The 21,276-nt window shown below is 27.3% G+C and overlaps 1 protein-coding gene across 1 annotated transcript; it reads right to left on the bottom strand.

The window, feature by feature from the left end:
- Positions 1-4,574: 4,574 nt before the first annotated feature.
- Positions 4,575-9,994, bottom strand: LOC101504216 (glyceraldehyde-3-phosphate dehydrogenase GAPCP1, chloroplastic-like). The gene is made up of 14 exons (XM_004488698.4): positions 9,694-9,994; positions 8,488-8,582; positions 8,300-8,367; positions 8,176-8,214; positions 7,680-7,780; positions 7,348-7,460; positions 7,135-7,234; positions 6,888-7,034; positions 6,143-6,203; positions 5,925-6,022; positions 5,695-5,837; positions 5,506-5,589; positions 5,072-5,161; positions 4,575-4,971 (listed from the first exon to the last, which is right to left on the bottom strand). Exons 1-14 carry the CDS (start codon positions 9,760-9,762, stop codon positions 4,917-4,919), a joined length of 1,263 nt encoding a protein of 420 aa, XP_004488755.1. The 5' UTR covers positions 9,763-9,994; the 3' UTR covers positions 4,575-4,916.
- Between the last annotated feature and the right edge of the window lie 11,282 nt (positions 9,995-21,276).

Raw genomic sequence — 21,276 nt, forward strand, 5'->3', positions numbered from 1 at the left:
AATTTAGACACTCATAATGATATTGTTGTTTTTTCTCTTTCTCTTAATCAAGTTAAGAAAATTATTTAAAAAAATCAAACTCACACCCTCAAGAACTATAACATAAGGTGTCAGAAAAAATTAATTGTTAAAAGAAATTATATTTGGTATTTTTGAAATATTCTATTTTAACATTTATGACACTCGTTTCTTTTTATAATTTTTGAAGTCTACATAAAATGGATGTCAGTACGATGATTTTTAATGACAAAGTTAATGAAATAATATAGTGCCACCAAACTAAACTTTATGTCAATAAATACAAATTCGATTGGGAAACTGATGTAAAAGTTCACTCGCCTCTTTTGAATTATACATTGTGATATTTATAGATCATACTCAAGGTATCTTTTGGTTGTCACAAAAGAACTATATCAAAATAGTTATAGGTAATTCAAGATGAAAACATTAAACTATGAGATACCTCAATCACTAAGGAAATTATTTTAGTCTCCTTTATTGTCCAAAATAAATAATGAAAATTCATATTTTTAAATATTTCCTTATGTATCAGTTGTTGAGAATCTAATGCATGATTTTATATACATTTGGAAATAGTATGTATAGTAAGATCATTTGGTAGATATATGAACAATTGAAGTTGGAGTTGTTGACAAAAATAACCATAGAAGTATAGAGCTTATGCTCACAAATCGTAGCTCTAACAATTTGGAGTTCATTAGTATGTTGACCTCCAACCTTATACATAAATTGAACACCTTAACTCAGGAAATGAGTGGTTTATTAATTTATGTCATTTAGTTGCATATATGATAACTCTTCATCATATGCATATTTTTTATTATTTTTAGTCTTATTTATCTTTTATTCATTAGTTAATTTAAGTAGTTATTTGATTTTATTTTTTTTAGTTCTCTAATTTAATGAAATGTTTATGTTCTTATTTCCTTGATTAATTAGAGATTTTTCGTAGTTTTGCGTTGTTTCTTTATTTTAGTCCAATGCTGAATTTTGGTGAGAAATCAACATGATCTATGTGGAGTATTGCAGCCATATTTGGGGTTGTAGATGTTCAATCGTAGTCAACTCAAGTACAAATGAAAGCCAAGATCCATAGCTAAAACTCTCATGAAGACACCGAAACCAAATTCAAACTCGAAAAAGGAGAAAAATGCAGTATAAGTCAGACAGTAGATAATGTGCGCCTGAAGCGCAAAGACCTGCGCATGGGGCGCATTTCGGCCTTTCTGAATCTGTCCACTTGCACCTGAAGCGCAAATTCCGCGCCTGAGGCACGTGGCACGCAACTGAATGTTTAAAAACACATTTTTTTCACTTTCTATGGATCTTTTTGGACTATTGGGAAGTTGGGAGACTTATGCCCTAGCAGAGAAACTCAAAGACGGTCGTTTCTAACACCATTGGAGCAGTTTTATCATGAATCATTTATGAATATATCTTGTAATTCTTCTCTAATGTTTATCTTTTCTATCTCTTCATGAGTAACTAAACTCTATTTTTTAGGGATGAGTGTAACAAGATGAAACTCTTATTCTTCTGATTTGATTTCTAGTTATATGAATTATTTTTCTCATCTTTGTGCTTAATGTTTTTTATTGTTTGATCAACATTAAAATGTTCTACGATTCGTATTTTGAAACGGAAGTGGACTTTACGAATGCTTGAGATGAGAAATTCATGAATTTGTAGTCTAGAGATATATGCAGGACATGAAACCAATTAAATTAGTTGCAAAGGCAATAGTTTAAGAGAATTCATGTACGATAAGGCTTAATTCTAATCTTAAATCCACTAAGGAATTAGGGGTTACTTTGGAATTAAAGGTTCTGTCACTAAGACTAGGGCAAGAATAATAAAGATAATTCGGTAATAATTCAATAATAGAATTCAATAACTAGGATCAAATTAGACATTAAGGTTAGATTTGAAGTGAAACTCATCCCTGACATTTTTCTTATTATAAAGGAACAATTTTATTACTGTTGTTAATTTTAAATATTATTTCAATCAATTTGGGAACTTTTTGTTCAATTTTAGTAATTAATTATAATTCAATAGTAAAACACAATCCTTGAGATCAACACTCGGTACTACCTTTTTAATTATTACTTGCAACGATTCAGTACACTTCCTGAAACGCTATCAATATAGTAAAATTCGATATTTGCTCTTCTGTTGGATTGACTCTCAAATCTTCAAAATATTTTTCTATGATTTCCAACATTTCTTGAAATCCAAACAATGCTCGAATCTGCACCCTCCATCTATCTCAATTCTTTCCATCAAAATGTGGCATATGGGCTGAAAAATTTCCATTGTTTTCACTTGAACTCATCTTCACTTCACTCGTGTTTATCACTCTTTAATTTGGATCAATGAGTCTTGCTCTGGATACCAATTGTTAGCTTTCAAGCTATTGATTCAAGTGCAAGAAGATAGAAAAGTAGTATAGCATATGAGTTGTAGGACTTGTTTATTGAATGAATGGAGTGTGGTATTTATACATGATTCATTCTAACTGTTCTCTAACTACCTAACTAACTAATCAAGTGGTTAATTAGTTAGTAATTGCATACAATCAATGTTTAACTTGATGTGTTAGCTACGTCCACTCCCTTCAAGCTAAAGGATTTAATCCATTAATTCACCACTTAATTACACATTCATTGAACACATGCTAGTCAAACTGGTTGTGTTCGAGTCTTCTCAACCTTCTAACTTAGTGCAGTCAAGTTGTTGAGGGATGCAGTCACTATTGGGCGAGGTTACAAAATAATAGGTTTAGATTTTCTGAAAATAATCTCTCACGGGAGGGTGTTTACAAAGTTGTACTCTCAAAAATATTTTGCAGCACTATGTAAAACAAAAGTTAAGAATAGGGTGCAGAGACAGATGTATAATGTTTATTGTAGTGCATTATTTCTTGTGTTTTTCGAGTAAGGATTGCATGTCCTTTTATAGAGATCATTAGGGTTTCTAGTTGTTGTCTTGGTTGTAATTGATTATACGTATCTTGGTACAATGATTGAAGGAGCAGAGGATACGATGATTAGAGTATATCTCATAGACCTTCTGACACAAAGCATATTCAAGGTGTTTATTAGAGAATAAGCAAGAATTGTGTCTTCTTTAGAGCATAGACTATCATCAGAGCATTTTCTTCTATCAGAGCATACATTGTTTACCTGCATTAGAAGATTAAATGCTTGATGTGATTATCTGAGGTTGACAATCAGATGCTTGTTGTAGTCATCATATGCAGATGAATTTGAGCATTGCTGGTATTTTCCGTAAGCACCAAAGGCGTGTAGCAGAATGCATTCCCAGACTTAACAAAAGAACTTAGAGCAAAGTCTTAATGTTTCTTTATCTTAGTCCAATCACAGATGATACATTGTAGGATAATACGATATTCTCTTGATCTGAAAACTGCACACTTAATCAAAACATTAGTGTTTTAAATTGTTATCATAAAATGATTTTGTTGTCATCAAAATAAGTAAGGGTCATAGTTCTTCAAACCAAATTCGTTCTAAAAATCTTCCCATTTTTTATGATGACAAACATCTATTTTTGTGAACAAATTTTTTTTAATAATAAAAAAGAAATAACATCATAAACTATTACAAGGCTCCCCTTAACATATGCATGTTTATTTCGTAAGAGGAAGGGTATTCTGAAAAATGAGCGTTAGTAGTAAATGCAAAAAGAACATAAGAAGTGATAAGTGATATTTGTATTGAAAAGTAATTCTCAAAAAATACATTATCCTCCTATCAGACAAAAAGAGAAAAGAAAGAAAATTACAAAACAAATGAAAAACATCAAAAACTAAAAACTTAAGGTTGGGATTGGTCAGGCTAGCTAAAATTAAACTAAGGTTGATGTGAATGTTCTCCTGATTCTTAGTTATTTGTTCCATAAACGCCTCATTCTTTGCTTCCAGACAATCAAAGTCTTCTTTCTTGACAAACTGGGAGGGATCAAAGACAACGCCAAGAGGAGTGATAAAAGAAACACTCATGAGTTTAACAATTCAACAAATAGTCTACGGTACAAAGTTTAATTTCGAATAGCATGTTTCTATGTTTATTAGCATCAAGTTGTCACATGTTATCATTTGTTTGAGACTTTGGGCGGTTGTTTATTGTTCTGCAAGGGGGTTAGGCTTTTATTATGCTGCTGAAGCTTCACAGATTCTGGTTTGACAACAGTTAATAAGTTTGTTAATTGTTGAATATCAGTAACAGGCCAGCATGATTAATGATCGACCTATCCAATTTAAGTGGCCAAGGAAGGTTCAGTATGATTAATCGATATTTGAATTTCAGTAGCAGCCCGGCTACTTTTGGGTCTTATAAGGTGACATTTATTTTACAGGCTTGTTATTTAGCATTACGTGTAATATATGTAAAAGGGTGCGACGGCTGCTTGAGTAGTCTTTTCTTTTAAGAATTAATCAATTAATATGTTACTCATTCTTGTGCATAATAATTGGAGCGATATCAATTAACTGCATGGATGCAGATCTGGAACAGAAGAAAAAGTACGAATGAGTGCAAAATTTGAGAACGAATTTTATAATTTCAAAAGGACTAGACTTCACTTAATCAAAAGTAAAATAAAAACACTTCACAATAATACAAAAAATTTGTAAAATCCATCCAGTATATGAAGATGAATTTCAGACATGTAACTTGGACTTTTATTTTATTCTCAATGTATATGATATGATCATCTACTTCTTCCTCTGTTGGAGGGGCTCCAGAAATGTCTGCAATCTTATAAATATCACATCAAAACCAAAATCTGAGAACCTAAACGGCTACTAATTCTTAACCTAACTCAAGTAAAGATCAGAATCGCAACACCGACAGTAAGAAACACTATTTGTTTCAATTGTGGGCTCCCACCAGTGCCATATGTCCTACAAGGTCGAGCACTCGGTTGCTGCAATGGATACAATTCAAAATATGAGCAAAAGGTTCAGTTTTGAAAAATGCCATACATGTATGCAAAAAGTTTTAGATGTTATTTTAAGTAGACATACCTATAACCCCACTCATTGTCATACCATGAGACCAGCTTCACGAAGGACTTGCTAAGCCCAATCCCGGCCTTGGCATCAAAGATACTCGACCTGTCCAAAAGAGATACAATTAAATAATCCATTTATATGACAAACAAACATATCCCAACACAACAGAATAAACTCAAAACTAACAGAATTATTGGAGAACGAGATATATAAAAGATTAAGTTTCATGGCAATTTAAAATTTGTTTTGAACACAAATAGCGAGCTTGTGTTTTATGGTATCTCACTTTCCAACCAAAATAATTAACCCAATTCATTTGTATTATGAAACTCAAGATGTGCATAATACCACATTTTAGCACGTTACTTGATAAAAGGCACAAGAGTCTGTTGTGTTGAAGATGCTGATAGTGATTTATATTTCAAATACAGTGACATTTACTTTACCTTGAATCACCAACGAAGTCATTAGAGACAACATCCTCATCTGTGTATCCAAGAATTCCCTTCAATTGTCCCTCTGAAGCATGCCTTAATATTTTTCAGTAGCAAAATCATAGAAAACAAACCAAGGATTAGCACAAAACAACTGAACAAGAGAGAATATAAGCCAGAGCAGAAATGTAAGAGGCATACTTAATTGCTGCTTTAACATCTTCATAGGAAGCATTCTTTTGAAGCCGGCAAGTCAAGTCCACAACAGAGACATTAGGAGTAGGTACACGAAATGCCATTCCAGTGAGCTTTCCGTTTAGCTCAGGAAGAACTTTTCCAACAGCCTGGGAATTTCATAAAGTACAAAACCAATTTAATAAATATAGATATATGATAAGCACAGAACCATTCAACCGTTGTCCATCTTTTACCTTGGCAGCACCAGTTGAACTTGGAATTATATTTTGAGCTGCTCCTCTTCCCCCTCTCCAATCCTTCATTGAAGGACCATCTACAGTCTTTTGTGTTGCTGAGCAAAGAGAAACACAATTAGATGTTTACAATGTCACTTCTGAACCTGTAGAGTGGTGGTTTCATCCAAAAGAGAAAAGGACAGCAGAGGCTTTAACTAGCAAATGTGCAAATATACCTGTAGTTGCATGCACAGTGGTCATCAAACCTTCAATTATGCCAAACTCCTCATGAACCACCTGATGAATAGTTTATATAAGAATTAGATGCTTGTATGCAAGTTTCTGATAATGAGTGAAATAAGAAACAAATGAAGGGGAAGCATCAAGTTGGATCCCCACAGCCAGGGGCTCAGGTTGAATCAAATTACAATGGGTCGCATAATTATTGTCAAAAAGGCTTAATTGATTCAGATAGATCAGCATTAATTCCATGAAGTTCTCTTCTCTTAATAGTTTGATTCCTTGTATTGAAGAGATACTACAGAAAAACTTGATGATGAATTTATTGTCTGTGAATTTTATGAACCTGTTAGTTTTTATTTTAATATTTTATCACAACTTTTCTGCAGGAAAAAGTCAATTCCTGGATATATCCTTGAAGAAAAGAATAATATATCAAGAGGGATTGTGGCAAAATAAGTTGAAGAACAGAGAAAAATTTATATTTCATGTCAAGGAAACTCCTTAAACAGATGTTATCAAACTGCCCTGCTTAGGGATTCTCAAAAGCACTAAGAATTTTCGAGAGTTATCATTGTCCAAGTCCTTCAAGAGGAGAAAAATTTATATTTCATGTCAAAGAAACTCCTTAAACAGATGTTGTCAGACTTCCCCGTTTAGGATTCCCAAAAGCACTAAGAATTTTTTAGCAGTTATCATTGTCCAACTCAATTAAGTTGGCATTACACAATGCAATCAAACCTTGGCAAGAGGAGCAAGACAATTTGTTGTACAGCTTGCATTAGAAACAATGTCCATGTTGGGCTTGTACGTCTTCTCATTCACCCCTACCACAAACATTGGCGCATCAGCAGATGGAGCTGATATTATGATTTTCTTGGCACCACCCTACAGTCGAAAAAGATAGAGCTCAAATTAAGATTTCCAGGTGGCAAAGGGGAAGAAGATAAAGAAAACACTAAATGAACATGTAAGTGAATATAGAAACCTTCAAATGTGATGAAGCTTTCTCTATTGTTGTAAAAACTCCGGAAGACTCTATCACATAGTCAGCCCCAAAATCACCCCAAGGGATCTCTGCAGGATCTCTGAGTACAGAAAAAAAAAAAGTGTATACATGTTAAACCAATATTTTTATACCTCTGTAATTAACACATACTTGTAACATCAATTTCAATTATCAGGTCTCAATTTATGATACCTTTTGCTCACAACTTTAACCTGCTTCCCATTAATTTCCAAAGTAGTGTCATCCAAAATCTTAATAGTTCCCTTGAATGGTCCGTGAGTAGAATCATACTTGAACATGTACGCCTGAACAATGAAAGACAAAATGATAAAGCAAAATGTATGTAAAAAATAATAAGAGTACCCACAATAACTGAATTAGAAAGAATATAAAGAAACAGCATATGAATTCAATAAAAAGTAGGAGTACAAGTGAACAACAATACACACACTTATTTTTCTTCATGTTTTAGAACATCTAATCTTGTGGAATGGAATGAAATGTTCTGTGCATAATATACATACCATGTATTTAGCATCAATAAAAGGATCATTAATTGCAACAACATCAATATCATCCCGGGAAGTAGCTACCCGTAACACCAACCTTCCAATTCTACCAAAACCTGCACAATTCAGCATAAAATATATGTTTTCTCAAGACAGGTTGAAAATTTCTAAGGATATATTTCATGCTTTGTAACAAAGTTTTCACCTGTTGCATAACTAGTTCATGAATGGTACACGTTAACAGTTATTTAAAATTCATGCACTTATTTGCAAACTCCTAACACCAAATTAAAATATAAAATGAAATATTAAGTTATTTTTCATTCATAACTGAGGACACATTTATACATTTTTGTAAAATGATTTCAATTAAAAGATATGTTTAAGAAACTAATGACATTGTGTAAGTCTTTTAAAAAGGAAGACTTATAAAAAAAATTGTTTCAGTGTTTTTTATAACATTATGACAAACATCTAAAAGAACTTTCATAAGTCATAACAAGAAAGTTACCATTTATTCCGACTCTTGTCTTCCCAGCACTGCTTGATTCTAACAGACAAGATAACAACAGGTAAGAATCAAGAAATTGCATGTTCACTGTAACACACACGAAATAATTATACTATATCCTTACTTTGTACAGGGAGAGGGATTTCTGTTGCTGTAGCTCTGATAGGCTGTATACTCCGGGCATTGCAGTTTCTGGGGGGCAAATATCGATACATAAGGAACGAAACTAATAAAACAACATACTATTAAAGAAGCAGAAACAGGCAGAGGAGAGATAAGAAGAGCACTGATTAAAATTCTGTGTAACTCAACTGTAAGACGATTGATTCACATGAAATTGAAGTTCCAAATATGCTGTTGTGCAACCTCGTAGATTTTGAATTAATGCTTGAGGCACTGCTAAGCCCCTGAATCATACATACAAACATGTTAATAAGATTTAACATCTAGAAAATGCAAACAAATGCACTAGATCTGAAATGATAAGCAAATTATGAGAGTAATAACTACTAGATGGAAACTCTTCATAACAATGAAGGAGTCAGTGTCACCAGCAGAAAATTTTCCCCAGTATCTCTCACACAATCTCAACAAACATCCCAGAATATGGTTTTAAAAAATAAGCTTAATTAACATTTTAGTCCATATAACATGAACTTTTCCTGGTTTATCTCCAAAATTGTCATTTTTTAATCCACAAAACATAGGAAATAAATTGTCATTTTTTAATCCACAAAACATAGGAAATAGTGTCCCTGCCAATCGGAAGTTTTGTTCTGGAATAACACTACAATGATTAGAGAAAAAAAACACTACAATGGTTAAAATAAAATTGTGGGCACGTCTAACACCTAAAATCAATTTGATGCACATATTATCAAAACTAATTCCATCCTCAATTTGTTCAAAAAATAATAATTCCAACCTGAATCAAATATTATACTGCCTAAAACCGAAAACAATCATTTTATAAGTTTGTAACGATTTCTTAGTGACTAAAACGGTAAAGGTACACATTTTAGGATTTAAAAATTATTTAAGCCAAAAGAAAATATTACAAAGTCTCCTCCTGCCCTATTTTCTGGGTAACGAGACATAAATTTTCACCAAATATATTAACAAAAAAAGAAAATGAAACCAAATCCAAAAGTAAATTTAAAATTTCGAGAACTAAACAAGAAGAAAAATATTAAAAAAAAAAAACATAAATAATACTAACAAAATAAAACATGAGAAATGAATTATATGAATCAAAACAAGTCAAAGCATAGCTCAAAGTTGTCATTTGTTTTCCGACAGAATGCAGAAAAACAAACGAAAAACATAACAGAATCGGAAAAAGTGCTGTTTTTCAGAGTATAAATTTCAAACACCAAACATTAACAAATAACAGATAATGAACCGAAACATAAAGCATCGAAACCGAATTCAAAAGTTACTAAACGATTTCCACGAAAATGCAAAAAGCGAGTAAAAAATGAGAATCTACGGTGCAATGAGATAACAAGAAGAAGATACCTTGACGCGATCGGAGGAAGAAGATGATGAAGAGACAAGAGTAGATCTGAGAAGAGAAGAAGCGGCCATTGAAGATGGTGAAATGAGCAAAAACCCTAGAAAATGAAGAATGTGGTTGTTCTATGGTAATTGCCCCCAACAACAACAACAACAATAACTAAAAAGAAAGAATCTAAGTTGTTATTGGAATTTAATAAGCACTTTTTTTACTCGCTTTTATGAATATTTGTTATTTCTCAGCGGAGCTTCTTATGGAAATTGACAAAATGATCTTTTTCTCTCCTATATATATATTATTGTCTTATGCGGATCATCCTACACATATGTCAATGTTTTTCCTCAAATTTTCTTTCATGAAATACTTTTGACATTTTTCGTAAGATTAATTTCTGTACAGTGTCAAGGTAAAAGTAAAATATTATTCATGACACAACAGTTATAGTTGATGGAAAATGTAAAAAAAAAAATTATATTACATATAAATAATACTATTTTACCAATATTTAATTTTACTTTAGTTTTGGAGGTTAACCATATGAGTAGGTGTAAAATATCCATTTTGATTCATTTACTATTTTGGTTTGTAAGTTTTGGATTGAGTTTTATCCGATCCTAAATAATAGGAACCAAATAAAATATAATGTGACATGGTAAAAAAATATTGAATTTGAGTTGGGTTACTCTTCGGATTACTCGTCTCTTCTTATATTATTTTATAGACAATGAGTTATTTTATATTTTATTAATTTTATTATATAAAAAAATATATATGACATCACTTAACACTTATACTTTAGGGTTGAATAAAAAATGAGATGTACTCTAAAAAATTATTTGACCACAACGATTTTTATATTATTTATTTAATTATTTTCTTAGTCTTTGATATACCTTCAAAATTATATGGTCCATTTGTTATAGATTTAAAAAAAAAAATTCTATTTCATAATTTTTAAATTATCTTTTAGAGATTTTCAAAAAAATGATAAGTTGTTTTGTGTTTATATATTGTAGTTGATCTCGTATATAAACACAAGATACAGAGTTATCATATAGTGTAAATAAGAAAAAACTCCAAGAATACTCTAAAATGACTAAGATAAAAAAAATACAATGTTCAAGTCCCATTAGATTGCTTCTATGAGGTCCTTATTATCTACAGTGTGTGGAGTTGGCTTTCCCTCATCATGGAACCCATCTATATTTGGTGTGTGGAACTATAGCACACATAGCTCACGTCCCTTTTATGTGCAAGACGTTTTCCTTGAGCTGAATTGGGTTTGAGTTAGGTTGGACCTGAACGATGGATTTAAGCTAAGTTGGACCTAAATGATGGAGCTTGACTAAATTGGATTTGACTAACCTTTTTAAAAGAATGATATGGTTGTTAGACGTTTAAAGATTCATTTTCAAAAGTTTCTTTTTATTTAGACTTCTCACAAAATCAACTAATAGGTAAAAGTGGACCAAATTTATGCATGACTAGAACATTTAAAGTTTGAACACTAAAAAATATTTAAATTTTGTCGCAATATAGTTTATATATTTGAGTATTTTTTATAGGTTAATATGCATAATCTTTATGAGAGTAAATTTTAACTTATTATAAAAATAAAAATTATTATTCTATTTATTTAAAGTAAATGGTTTTGTTAGGTACAATAAACTTTTTAATTGATTTCTAGTTTAACATTCAATTTAAACTTAAGACATCTTTTGACCCGTAAAATGTCAATAGTACCATTTCCTCTTTGCTTGCCACGTCATCACAATTAGGGATTTTTTCGTCATATCTTTTTAAAAATTAACATTCATTATTAGCTATGTTGTTTTGACAATTTTGTCCCTATCTTTGGTTGGTTAAATTTAAATTTACCCAATGAAGTGAATTTGTAATGGATTGTTTTGGTAACTTTCCTCCATTTTCACAATTTACCACAAGTTCCAATGCCTAGCTACTACCGCAAACAATTAACTTATTTTTATCATTATTCTCCTCTCTACTTGGTCGAGCAATCCCACATTTTTATTTTACAAACCTTCTTCATTTAGTTGCAGGTCTTAATATTTTCTCATGTAGATAAATATTTTGATTTTTTTTATACATACTTCAACATAAAACTAAATTTTCATGACTTTTGATTTACAATTTTAAAATAAGATATAAGTTTATATTTCATTTTAGGTCGTGCATTCAGTTCAAAGCATAATTATTTTTTTAAATCTCTTTTTGTATGTCATCAAAATCTATATTTTATAAATCACCAAGATGGCGGATTATTTCATAATCCTTATACACATAAAATAGCTTTTTAAACCATTTATAAGATGATTACTTTATAACTTAGATACACATATTGTTTCATGTTACATGTTAGGAAAAAAATGATTAATATCTCATATTTTTTATTTTGCATTCAAATATAAGTTTGTATTGTTTTGCTCTGTTTTGATTCTTGTTGTTGTTGTTTGAGATTTAAACCCATTTAAAATCACCTATAAACCTGCAACTCTTGACCCACCATATTCATTGGACAAAATGAATGGAATTATGTCTCTAATATTCCACCGATAGTTTGTGCCAAATTTGAGCATTTTAGACCCAAATCCACCCGTTTTCTAATCATGGGGAAGCATCTTCTCTCCCACATGTGACTTGTGAGTTTGTGTGAGCTAATAAGCCCAGAGGACTAGTAACATTTGACCTTTGCTCGAATGCCACATTGGACTTTATGGATTTCACGTTTTTCATTTTTATTACTCTTATGTTTTTAAATGATTGTTGCATTCAAATATTTCATGTATATTAAAAAAATAGAAAATAAAAAAGAATGATAATAATTTTATCAATATAAATGAAAGTTATTAATATTACATATAGTAAAAAAGAAATTAATATTACATAAAAAAAACTATAAATATTCTATTTTAAGCTTTTTTTTACAAATGTAAAAGTTATAGAGATAAAAGGAGTATTTATGCATTTTTGTTTTTTATATTTATTATTATTATTACATTTATTTATTTATTTGTGATAATACATTTTGGTTACTTTATATATGTGTTTGGCATTTTCTCGTATTTAGATTTGTAGGCGATCTTACGGTCACATCACTGCTTTTAAAGGGACGGGTTTGGTATCATGAGATTTTGGATGTCCCCATGTTGTTTTTTCTGCTTTTTCTAATAAAGTGTATTGCATTGCATACAATAAAATTGTCACATAGTGAAGCATTCAATTATTGCTTGTGCCTGGTCCTGGTCCCTATATCTATATATATTTCTTTTTTTTTTTGTCCAGTGATTCCCTGTATTTCTTTCCTTTGATTATTTTTTATAAACAATATTATATTAGAGCATGCATACCATCGTACAAGATCATTGAATAATATTAAAAAATAGAATTTTTGAAAAAACTAACTTCAAGCAGAATCATGGTTATCATAGAATAATATTTTAACAATAGAATTTTTGGTGAATTGAAATTAAATATTATATAAACGATTTTTATAACAATATATACATTAATGCAATGTGTTTATGACAATTGCTCTTGGTTGTGCAAAGGCCAAGTTGTCCGTTAACTCCCTCGAAAGGTTATCAAACCTTTTTTGGTTTTTAATTGTCATTATTTAATTCAAAGTGAGTCAAATTTATCTACTTTTTTGGAAAAGACTTAGCAGCAAATACAAGGTGAAATGTGGTAAAAATTTGGGGGTTGGATCATCTCAGGTCACTGGAAAATCTAGTAGAAAAGATAAAGACTAAGTGAGTATAATAATGAGACTTGTTGGGAACATTCACACTTATATAAAATTTCACAATTAACAAGTTTAAATCCTTTTTCTATGATATTTTTATTGTTTTTTTACTTTTATTAAAAACTAATTAGTAGAGTAATTGATGTATATCAAATAATTTTTATATTTAAATGTATTAAACTCAACTTTTAAATTAGTCATATTAATAAGAAATATATTTGAAAAAATAATAATAAATACACTTAATAAATTTGAAAAGTGTTTATATTTAACTAAAAAAATTCTTCTCAAAGAGTATTTATTATAATTAAATATATGTTCGTGTTTCGTGTGAACTTATTCCGATTTTAATGAAAAAATATTGTTTTTATGGTTCTGGAGAATTTGTGTTTTCCTAAATTAATAGTTGGGAATGGGATGTTTATACTTATTCTGCCCTTAATTTTATATTCAAATAAAAATATATCGTACATATATCTATTCATTTTATTCAATATTTTTTGTGTTTTAAATTTTAATCACTTTTCAATAGAAAATATAATTTAATTTATTTTATTACTCTACCTAGTTCTTTTTATAAAAGATAGTTAAGTCAAAATTTAGTCAACAAGAATTTATGTATCTGATCTATATTATGAATCAGATACATCAATTTTTGTTGATCAAATTTTAATTCAACTATCTCTTATAAAAAAAAATAGAAAATACTACTCAATAATTATTATTTTATTATAATTTATAATTTTATTATCACCACTATATACATGTGAGTGTGAGGGAGGCAAGAAACGTCGATAAATAAATGAATATTCAATCTCCAATCTCAATAAAGATCAAGAGTTAGGACATATATTCAAGAGCAACCTTTTATATTTGCATATCTTTAATTTAAATTTTATTTTTCTTTATGTCATATCATTAGCATATCACATCATTTTCTCTATTTTTTTTCTCTTAAAATGTTGAATGAGTGTATAAATATAGATCAAACATTTTTTTCTTTTAAAAGAATACGCAAAATGAGAATGAAAAAGGCAAAATACACTTAAGCCATATTGTCAATTTACCCAATTTCTACTTGATTTGAGAAATTATGTGTATATATTATCTATTTCGGTCACATTTTAATCCTTTATTTTGAAAATGAATTACAATTGGACGAATAATTTTTGGCACATTATGGTCTGACAAAAAATAATGACAGGGTGTAAATTAAAACATTTGTAGTCTATAAATTTAGAAAAAATCTAAGCACACCATATTTCACAAGGTAAGCCAACCATTTAAAAAATAAAAAAGGATTGAGTTCTAAGGACAACTATTTAACTGATAAAAATAAATAAAATGATGAATTATGCAATTCAATAGATTTACCGATATAAAATCGAGTTTAAATAATTATATAGTACTACTCATATTGTAAAAATTATTCATACAAAATCAATTTAATATATTTTACTATGGTGTCATATTATTGTAATATTATTTATAAAATACATACACAAATTTCTATATAACAAAGATGTTATAATTGAATATTTATGTAAAACTATTTGCATAATTTAACAAGTTTTTTTCAAAAAAAAAATATTGGAGTATTCTATTTATAAATTGTTTTGTCTAGATTTGATTTACACGATCTAATATCTATTTGACTTGATTGAAACATCTTAGAACAAATTTCACATTGTTCCGTGTGATAACCGAAAAAAATAGATAAATTTTTACAATATTGATTCTAATTCTTTGTTGCAAAATCTATTAATCAAAAATATTTTAACTATTTTATTTTTCTCTTATGCTCTTGTTTTATAGTGTCGTAAGATGTAATTTATGTATTTATTTTAGAAAGTGTGGGTATCTTGAAGTTTTGAGGTGTTTGACAAAAATTTATATATGTTGTAATATCACAATGTTATTCTCTAGTTGTCATTAGATAATAATAATAATAGTTTTTCTTTGATTTTCAAATTTTTCATGTTATATTCTTCTGCCAGGATTTCCTTTAATTTTTCAAAGGATGACAATAGGTAGGGTGTAAGGTACTATAATATTCGTCTTTGTATTTGTGGTTTAAAAAAATATTCATACTCGTCTTTGTACCCTCTTGAATATGAACTTTAATACTTGTACCTTTACTCTCTGGGTACTTAAGTGCTCGTACCCATATCCATTAATCACGCTTTAACTAAAATAGATCGATAAATAAATGATATCATTGTGATTAAATTTAAAAATTATTCAAATATCTTAAATCAAATCATAAAGTATTATAAATCAAAATATTTTCTAACTCAAAACATTTCAAATGAACATACACATTCAAACATCTATAATAATATTGTATGAAGTTGCAAGTCTTACGATAATATTATTCGAGATCTGTAAAAACAATTGATAGAAAGTTGCAAGTACAATTATAAAGTCGCGATTAATAAGATATAACTCTTAGTTATAAAGTCAAAATTATTTACCTATTAATCATAATCAAATTTTTAAAAAGTTTACAAAGGTTTATCTTTCGATTATAAATATTCTAGTGGTCCAATGATATTCATAGATGTTAAAACATAAAAGAAAATAATTAATTAAACTAAATAATAATATAATATAATAAATAAATAAATAATGTACATAAGTGCAGGTGCAGAGCAGGGTGAGTACTATAGTACCAATATCCGCATCCATATCCGCTTAATTTTGCGGGTAATTACTCGTTTTCGTGCCCATACCCATTATGTGGATTTTTACTCTATCCATTTTAGATTTTTTTTGTGAGTACCCACTAGGTCTTGATCTAATTGTCATCCCTAAATTTTTCCATGTATGTTTTTCCATCAACTAGTATTAGAGCTTTGGTTATGTGGGATACTTAATTTTTAGTATGCTCAATGGTTGCAACAATATTTGATCTTCTCCATTAGAAAAATAATGTTACTCTAAAAGTGTTGTTTTGAAAATGTTCTTATTAGGAAAAACTTGGTTTTTACTTGTCCATTGTGACGAATCTTTCTTTATGGGAATTAATGTGGTGCACGGTTTACATGTTGATATACTTGTAGTGTCAATCTCTACAAGTGTTGTGAAATTTGAGTTAGAGAAATTTGATAGAAGAATCAATTTTTTCTTGTAAAAAAAGAAGTTAAGGATATGTTGATACAATTATGATTACTCAATATGATGAGTAGCACACGAGCAAGAGTAGTCATGGATGCAAGGTGTGCAGTGAAATTATATCAACGATTGAAGAGATTTATGAGAAAGCCAACATAGAACTGCACCGTAAAATCTATTATCTACTATATATATATTTAAAACAGACCCTGAATGCCACCTCACTCTTTGTCACCTCATTCTATTTCGTCCACTTATGCAACTATTTCCCACATCAGCCAAAAAGCTGATGTGTACCTCTCCTCTTTTCTCCCTTCTCAACCGTGTCGCAATGCCTAATCTCATTCAATCTTCCTCTCAATCCCTAATTTCTTTAATATATTTTGCCACGTCATTATATTATTAGTACATTCAAAATCTATTTAATAATATTATTTTATAATAAATTTATAAATTATAATAAATTTATAATTTTATAATTATTTTACAATTTGATAATAACTTATAATTTATATTATTATCAAATTATTTTATAAGTTATTTTATAATAAATTTATAAATTATAATAAATTTATAATTTTATAATTATTTTACAATTTGATAATAACTTATAATTTATATTATTATCAAATTATTTTATAAGTTATTTTATAATAAATTTATAAATTATAATAAATTTATAATTTTATAATTATTTTACAATTTGATAATAACTTATAATTTATATTATTATCAAATTATTTTATAAGTTATTTTATAATAAATTTATAAATTATAATAAATTTATAATTTTATAATTATTTTACAATTTGATAATAACTTATAATTTATATTATTATCAAATTATTTTATAAGTTATTTTATAATAAATTTATAAATTATAATAAATTTATAATTTTATAATTATTTTACAATTTGATAATAACTTATAATTTATATTATTATCAAATTATTTTATAAGTTATTTTATAATAAATTTATAAATTATAATAAATTTATAATTTTATAATTATTTTACAATTTGATAATAACTTATAATTTATATTATTATCAAATTATTTTATAAGTTATTTTATAATAAATTTATAAATTATAATAAATTTATAATTTTATAATTATTTTACAATTTGATAATAACTTATAATTTATATTATTATCAAATTATTTTATAAGTTATTTTATAATAAATTTATAAATTATAATAAATTTATAATTTTATAATTATTTTACAATTTGATAATAACTTATAATTTATATTATTATCAAATTATTTTATAAGTTATTTTATAATAAATTTATAAATTATAATAAATTTATAATTTTATAATTATTTTACAATTTGATAATAACTTATAATTTATATTATTATCAAATTATTTTATAAGTTATTTTATAATAAATTTATAAATTATTTTATAATATTATTAGTCATTTACCAATGGTAATAATTTATATTATTAGTCATTAAATTCAATGGAAAAATACCACACAATCACTCATAAATATCGACATAAATATCCTCATGGAAAATTATATTATTCCACTTATGGTGAGTAATGATCTTATTATAATGATAATTTGAATGTTAAAAAATAAAATAAATGAAAATTTAAGTATTGCATAAAATTAAATTATTTTTTAATAAAATTTATTTTTGGTACATATCAACATAACTATAATTCAATTGCACAAATAATTAGTTAAAACTTTTAAATACCAAAAATTGATTTAAAGTATATGTAAATCTTTAATAAAATTAATTTCAAACTCTTGATGAAATATATTCAATAATTTTTTTTACAACAACTTTTCATGCTCGCAATTAAAAAATCATACTAATAAAACAAATAAATTTAGACTACGGTACAATATAATTCAACATTAACATTTATTTAAAATAAAAAATATTAAAAAGTAAATCATATTTTTAAATTTTTATATCTTATTTTTGGAGAATATTAACAAATAGTGCAAAATAAATTGTTAATCAAAGTACAATTAGTCAAACAATTATCCTATATAATAAGTTATCATACGAATTTTACAAAATATTTTAAAAATTAAAATAGATGATTGTGATAAACATGATTTTCTCCCATTTTAATTTTCTTAATCATATTCAATTTTTACAAATTAATGAAGTAATATTATAAGTTAACTATATTTATAATACATAAGATATTACTTATAAAATTATTTTACAATTATTTATAATAAATTTATAATTTATAAATTACTTTACAACTTGATAATAATTTATAATTTATATTATTATCAAATTATTTTATAAGTTATTTTATAATAAATTTATAAACTATATTATAATATTATTAGTCATTTACCAATGGTAATAATTTATATTATTAGTCATTAAATTCAATAAAAAAAACCAACTAGTCACCCATAAATATCGACATAAATGTTCTTTATTTAATCTTCTTTTTATGTACAATTATATTATTCCCCTTATGGTGAGTAATGATTTTATATTTTAAAAATTAAATTACTCATTAATGTCAATCCATTTTTTAGTAACATTTTATAAAATAAAAATATATATTCTATTTGACAGAAAATACATAAATTTATTAAAAACAATCATAAAATACGAATATGTGAAAAATGATTAAAAAAGTTACTTCCAATTATTAAAATCTATCATCTATTATATATATATATATATTTAAAATAGACTCCGATATCACACCAACTAATTTTTTTTTACAAACTTTTGATAAAATTGGTCCAACATGATATATTCAGACTGAGACACCTTCTTCTTGTGCTAGTCGGATTGATCTCATCATTCGTCGATAGACAATGTTGACCAATTAAAGGAACAATGGATAAGTGAGCAAGAATAGAAGACACAACAACTGATACATGCAACAATTGATAAACTAAATGAAGAATAGAAACCAAAGTTTTAAGAGCAACATCAACAATTTTAGCAACCACAACAATTTCAACATCAACAATTTTCATTTCCTCCTACATTTCATCAGCAGTTCTCGCCTCACCAACAACAACAATATTCAAGGCCTCAGTACTTGCAGCAACAACTATTGTTCTAGCAGCAACAACAATACTCTCAATAATCCCAATAACATCAACCGCCTCTAAATTTCCAGGAGCAATAACAGGATCCTCCAAACTTCGTCTTCCAGCAACAAAACAACCAATGTTTCAGCAACAACAATATTTTAATAATTATCAGTATGTTACGTCATTTTTACAGCAACTTCTTCAATCTCAAGCATATCAAACTTAATATCGATCAACTATGCCAACAGTTGACTTGGTCAAACCAGATTTAAATCAACCTCAACCTGTTATGGCTTCATCGACTAGTGGTGGTGTACTTGAAGATGAAATGCAATTTCAAACCATGTTGTCTCAAACACCAATTAACAATACTTTCGAAAGACTTTTGTCTTCAGGTAATATTCCATTAAATAATGATGGAGGAAGTGGAGCTAATGACCAGAAGAATTATTATGATGATTGATGTATTCGACTAATATGTACTATTTTTATTTTTGGTTTGTATTAATATATTATATATTATTATTTAATTATAGGGTGTTTAATTTTTGGTTTGTATGACATCTATTATATATATTTAAAATAGACTCCCGATGCCACCTCATCATATTTCATTCATGTATACAAATATTTCCCACATCAGCTAAAAAGCTGATGTGTACCTATTGAGAGTATCTGCTCCTTCAACAACTTCTTTAATCTCTTCAATCCCTATTTCTGCTTCTCCTCTTCCTTCCACAATTTCTTTAATACCTCCAAAATCTAATTGATAATATAATCTTATAATAAATTTATAAATTATAAAATTATTTTACAATTATTTATAAGTTATAAATTATTTTACAATTTGATAATAATTTATAATTTATATTATTATCAAATTATTTTATAAATTATTTTATAATAAATTTATAAACTATATTATAATATTATATTATAATAATATTAGTCATTTACCAACGGTAATAATTTATATTTTTGGCCATTAAATTCAATAAAAAAACCACCTAGTGACACATAAATATCGACATAAATGTTCTTTATTTAATGTTCCTTTTATGAACAATTATATTATTCCTCTTATGGTGAGTAATGATTTTATATGTTAAAAATTAAATTACTCATTAATGTCAATCCATTTTTTAGTAACATTTTATAAAATAAAAATATATATTCTATTTGACAGAAAATACATAAATTTATTAAAAACAATCATAAAATACGAATATGTGAAAAATTATTAAAAAAGTTACTTCCAATTATTAAAATCTATCATCTATTATATATATATTTAAAATAGACTCTGATACCACACCAACTTATTTTTTTTTACAAACTTTTGATAACATATATTCAATAATTTTTTTTACAACAACTTCTCATGCTCGCAATTAAAATATCATACTAATAAAACAAATAAATTTAGACTACGCTACAAATATAATTCAACATTAATATTTTCTTAAAATAAAAAATATTAAAAAGTAAATCATATTTTTAAATTTTTATATCTTACTTCTTGAGAATATTAACAAATAGTGAAAAATAAATTGTTAATCAAAGTACAATTAGTCAAAGAATTATCCTATATAATAAGTTATCATTCGAATTTTACAAAATATTTTAAAAATTAAATTAGATGATTGTGATAAACATGATTTTC

Source organism: Cicer arietinum, chromosome 1 (genome assembly GCF_000331145.2).
Source record: "Cicer arietinum cultivar CDC Frontier isolate Library 1 chromosome 1, Cicar.CDCFrontier_v2.0, whole genome shotgun sequence".
NCBI classification, from domain to species: domain Eukaryota; kingdom Viridiplantae; phylum Streptophyta; class Magnoliopsida; order Fabales; family Fabaceae; genus Cicer; species Cicer arietinum.

Bases quoted from the DNA above. Each gene is read 5' to 3' on its own strand.
- LOC101504216 (XM_004488698.4), bottom strand. From the start codon at position 9,762: ATGGCCGCTTCTTCTCTTCTCAGATCTACTCTTGTCTCTTCATCATCT. The intron at 7,781-8,175 runs GTAACTTTCTTG...TGAATTGTGCAG, and splicing joins GACAAGAGTCGGAATAAATG to GTTTTGGTAGAATTGGAAGG. The intron at 6,023-6,142 runs GTATATTTGCAC...CTCTTTGCTCAG, and splicing joins CACTGTGCATGCAACTACAG to CAACACAAAAGACTGTAGAT.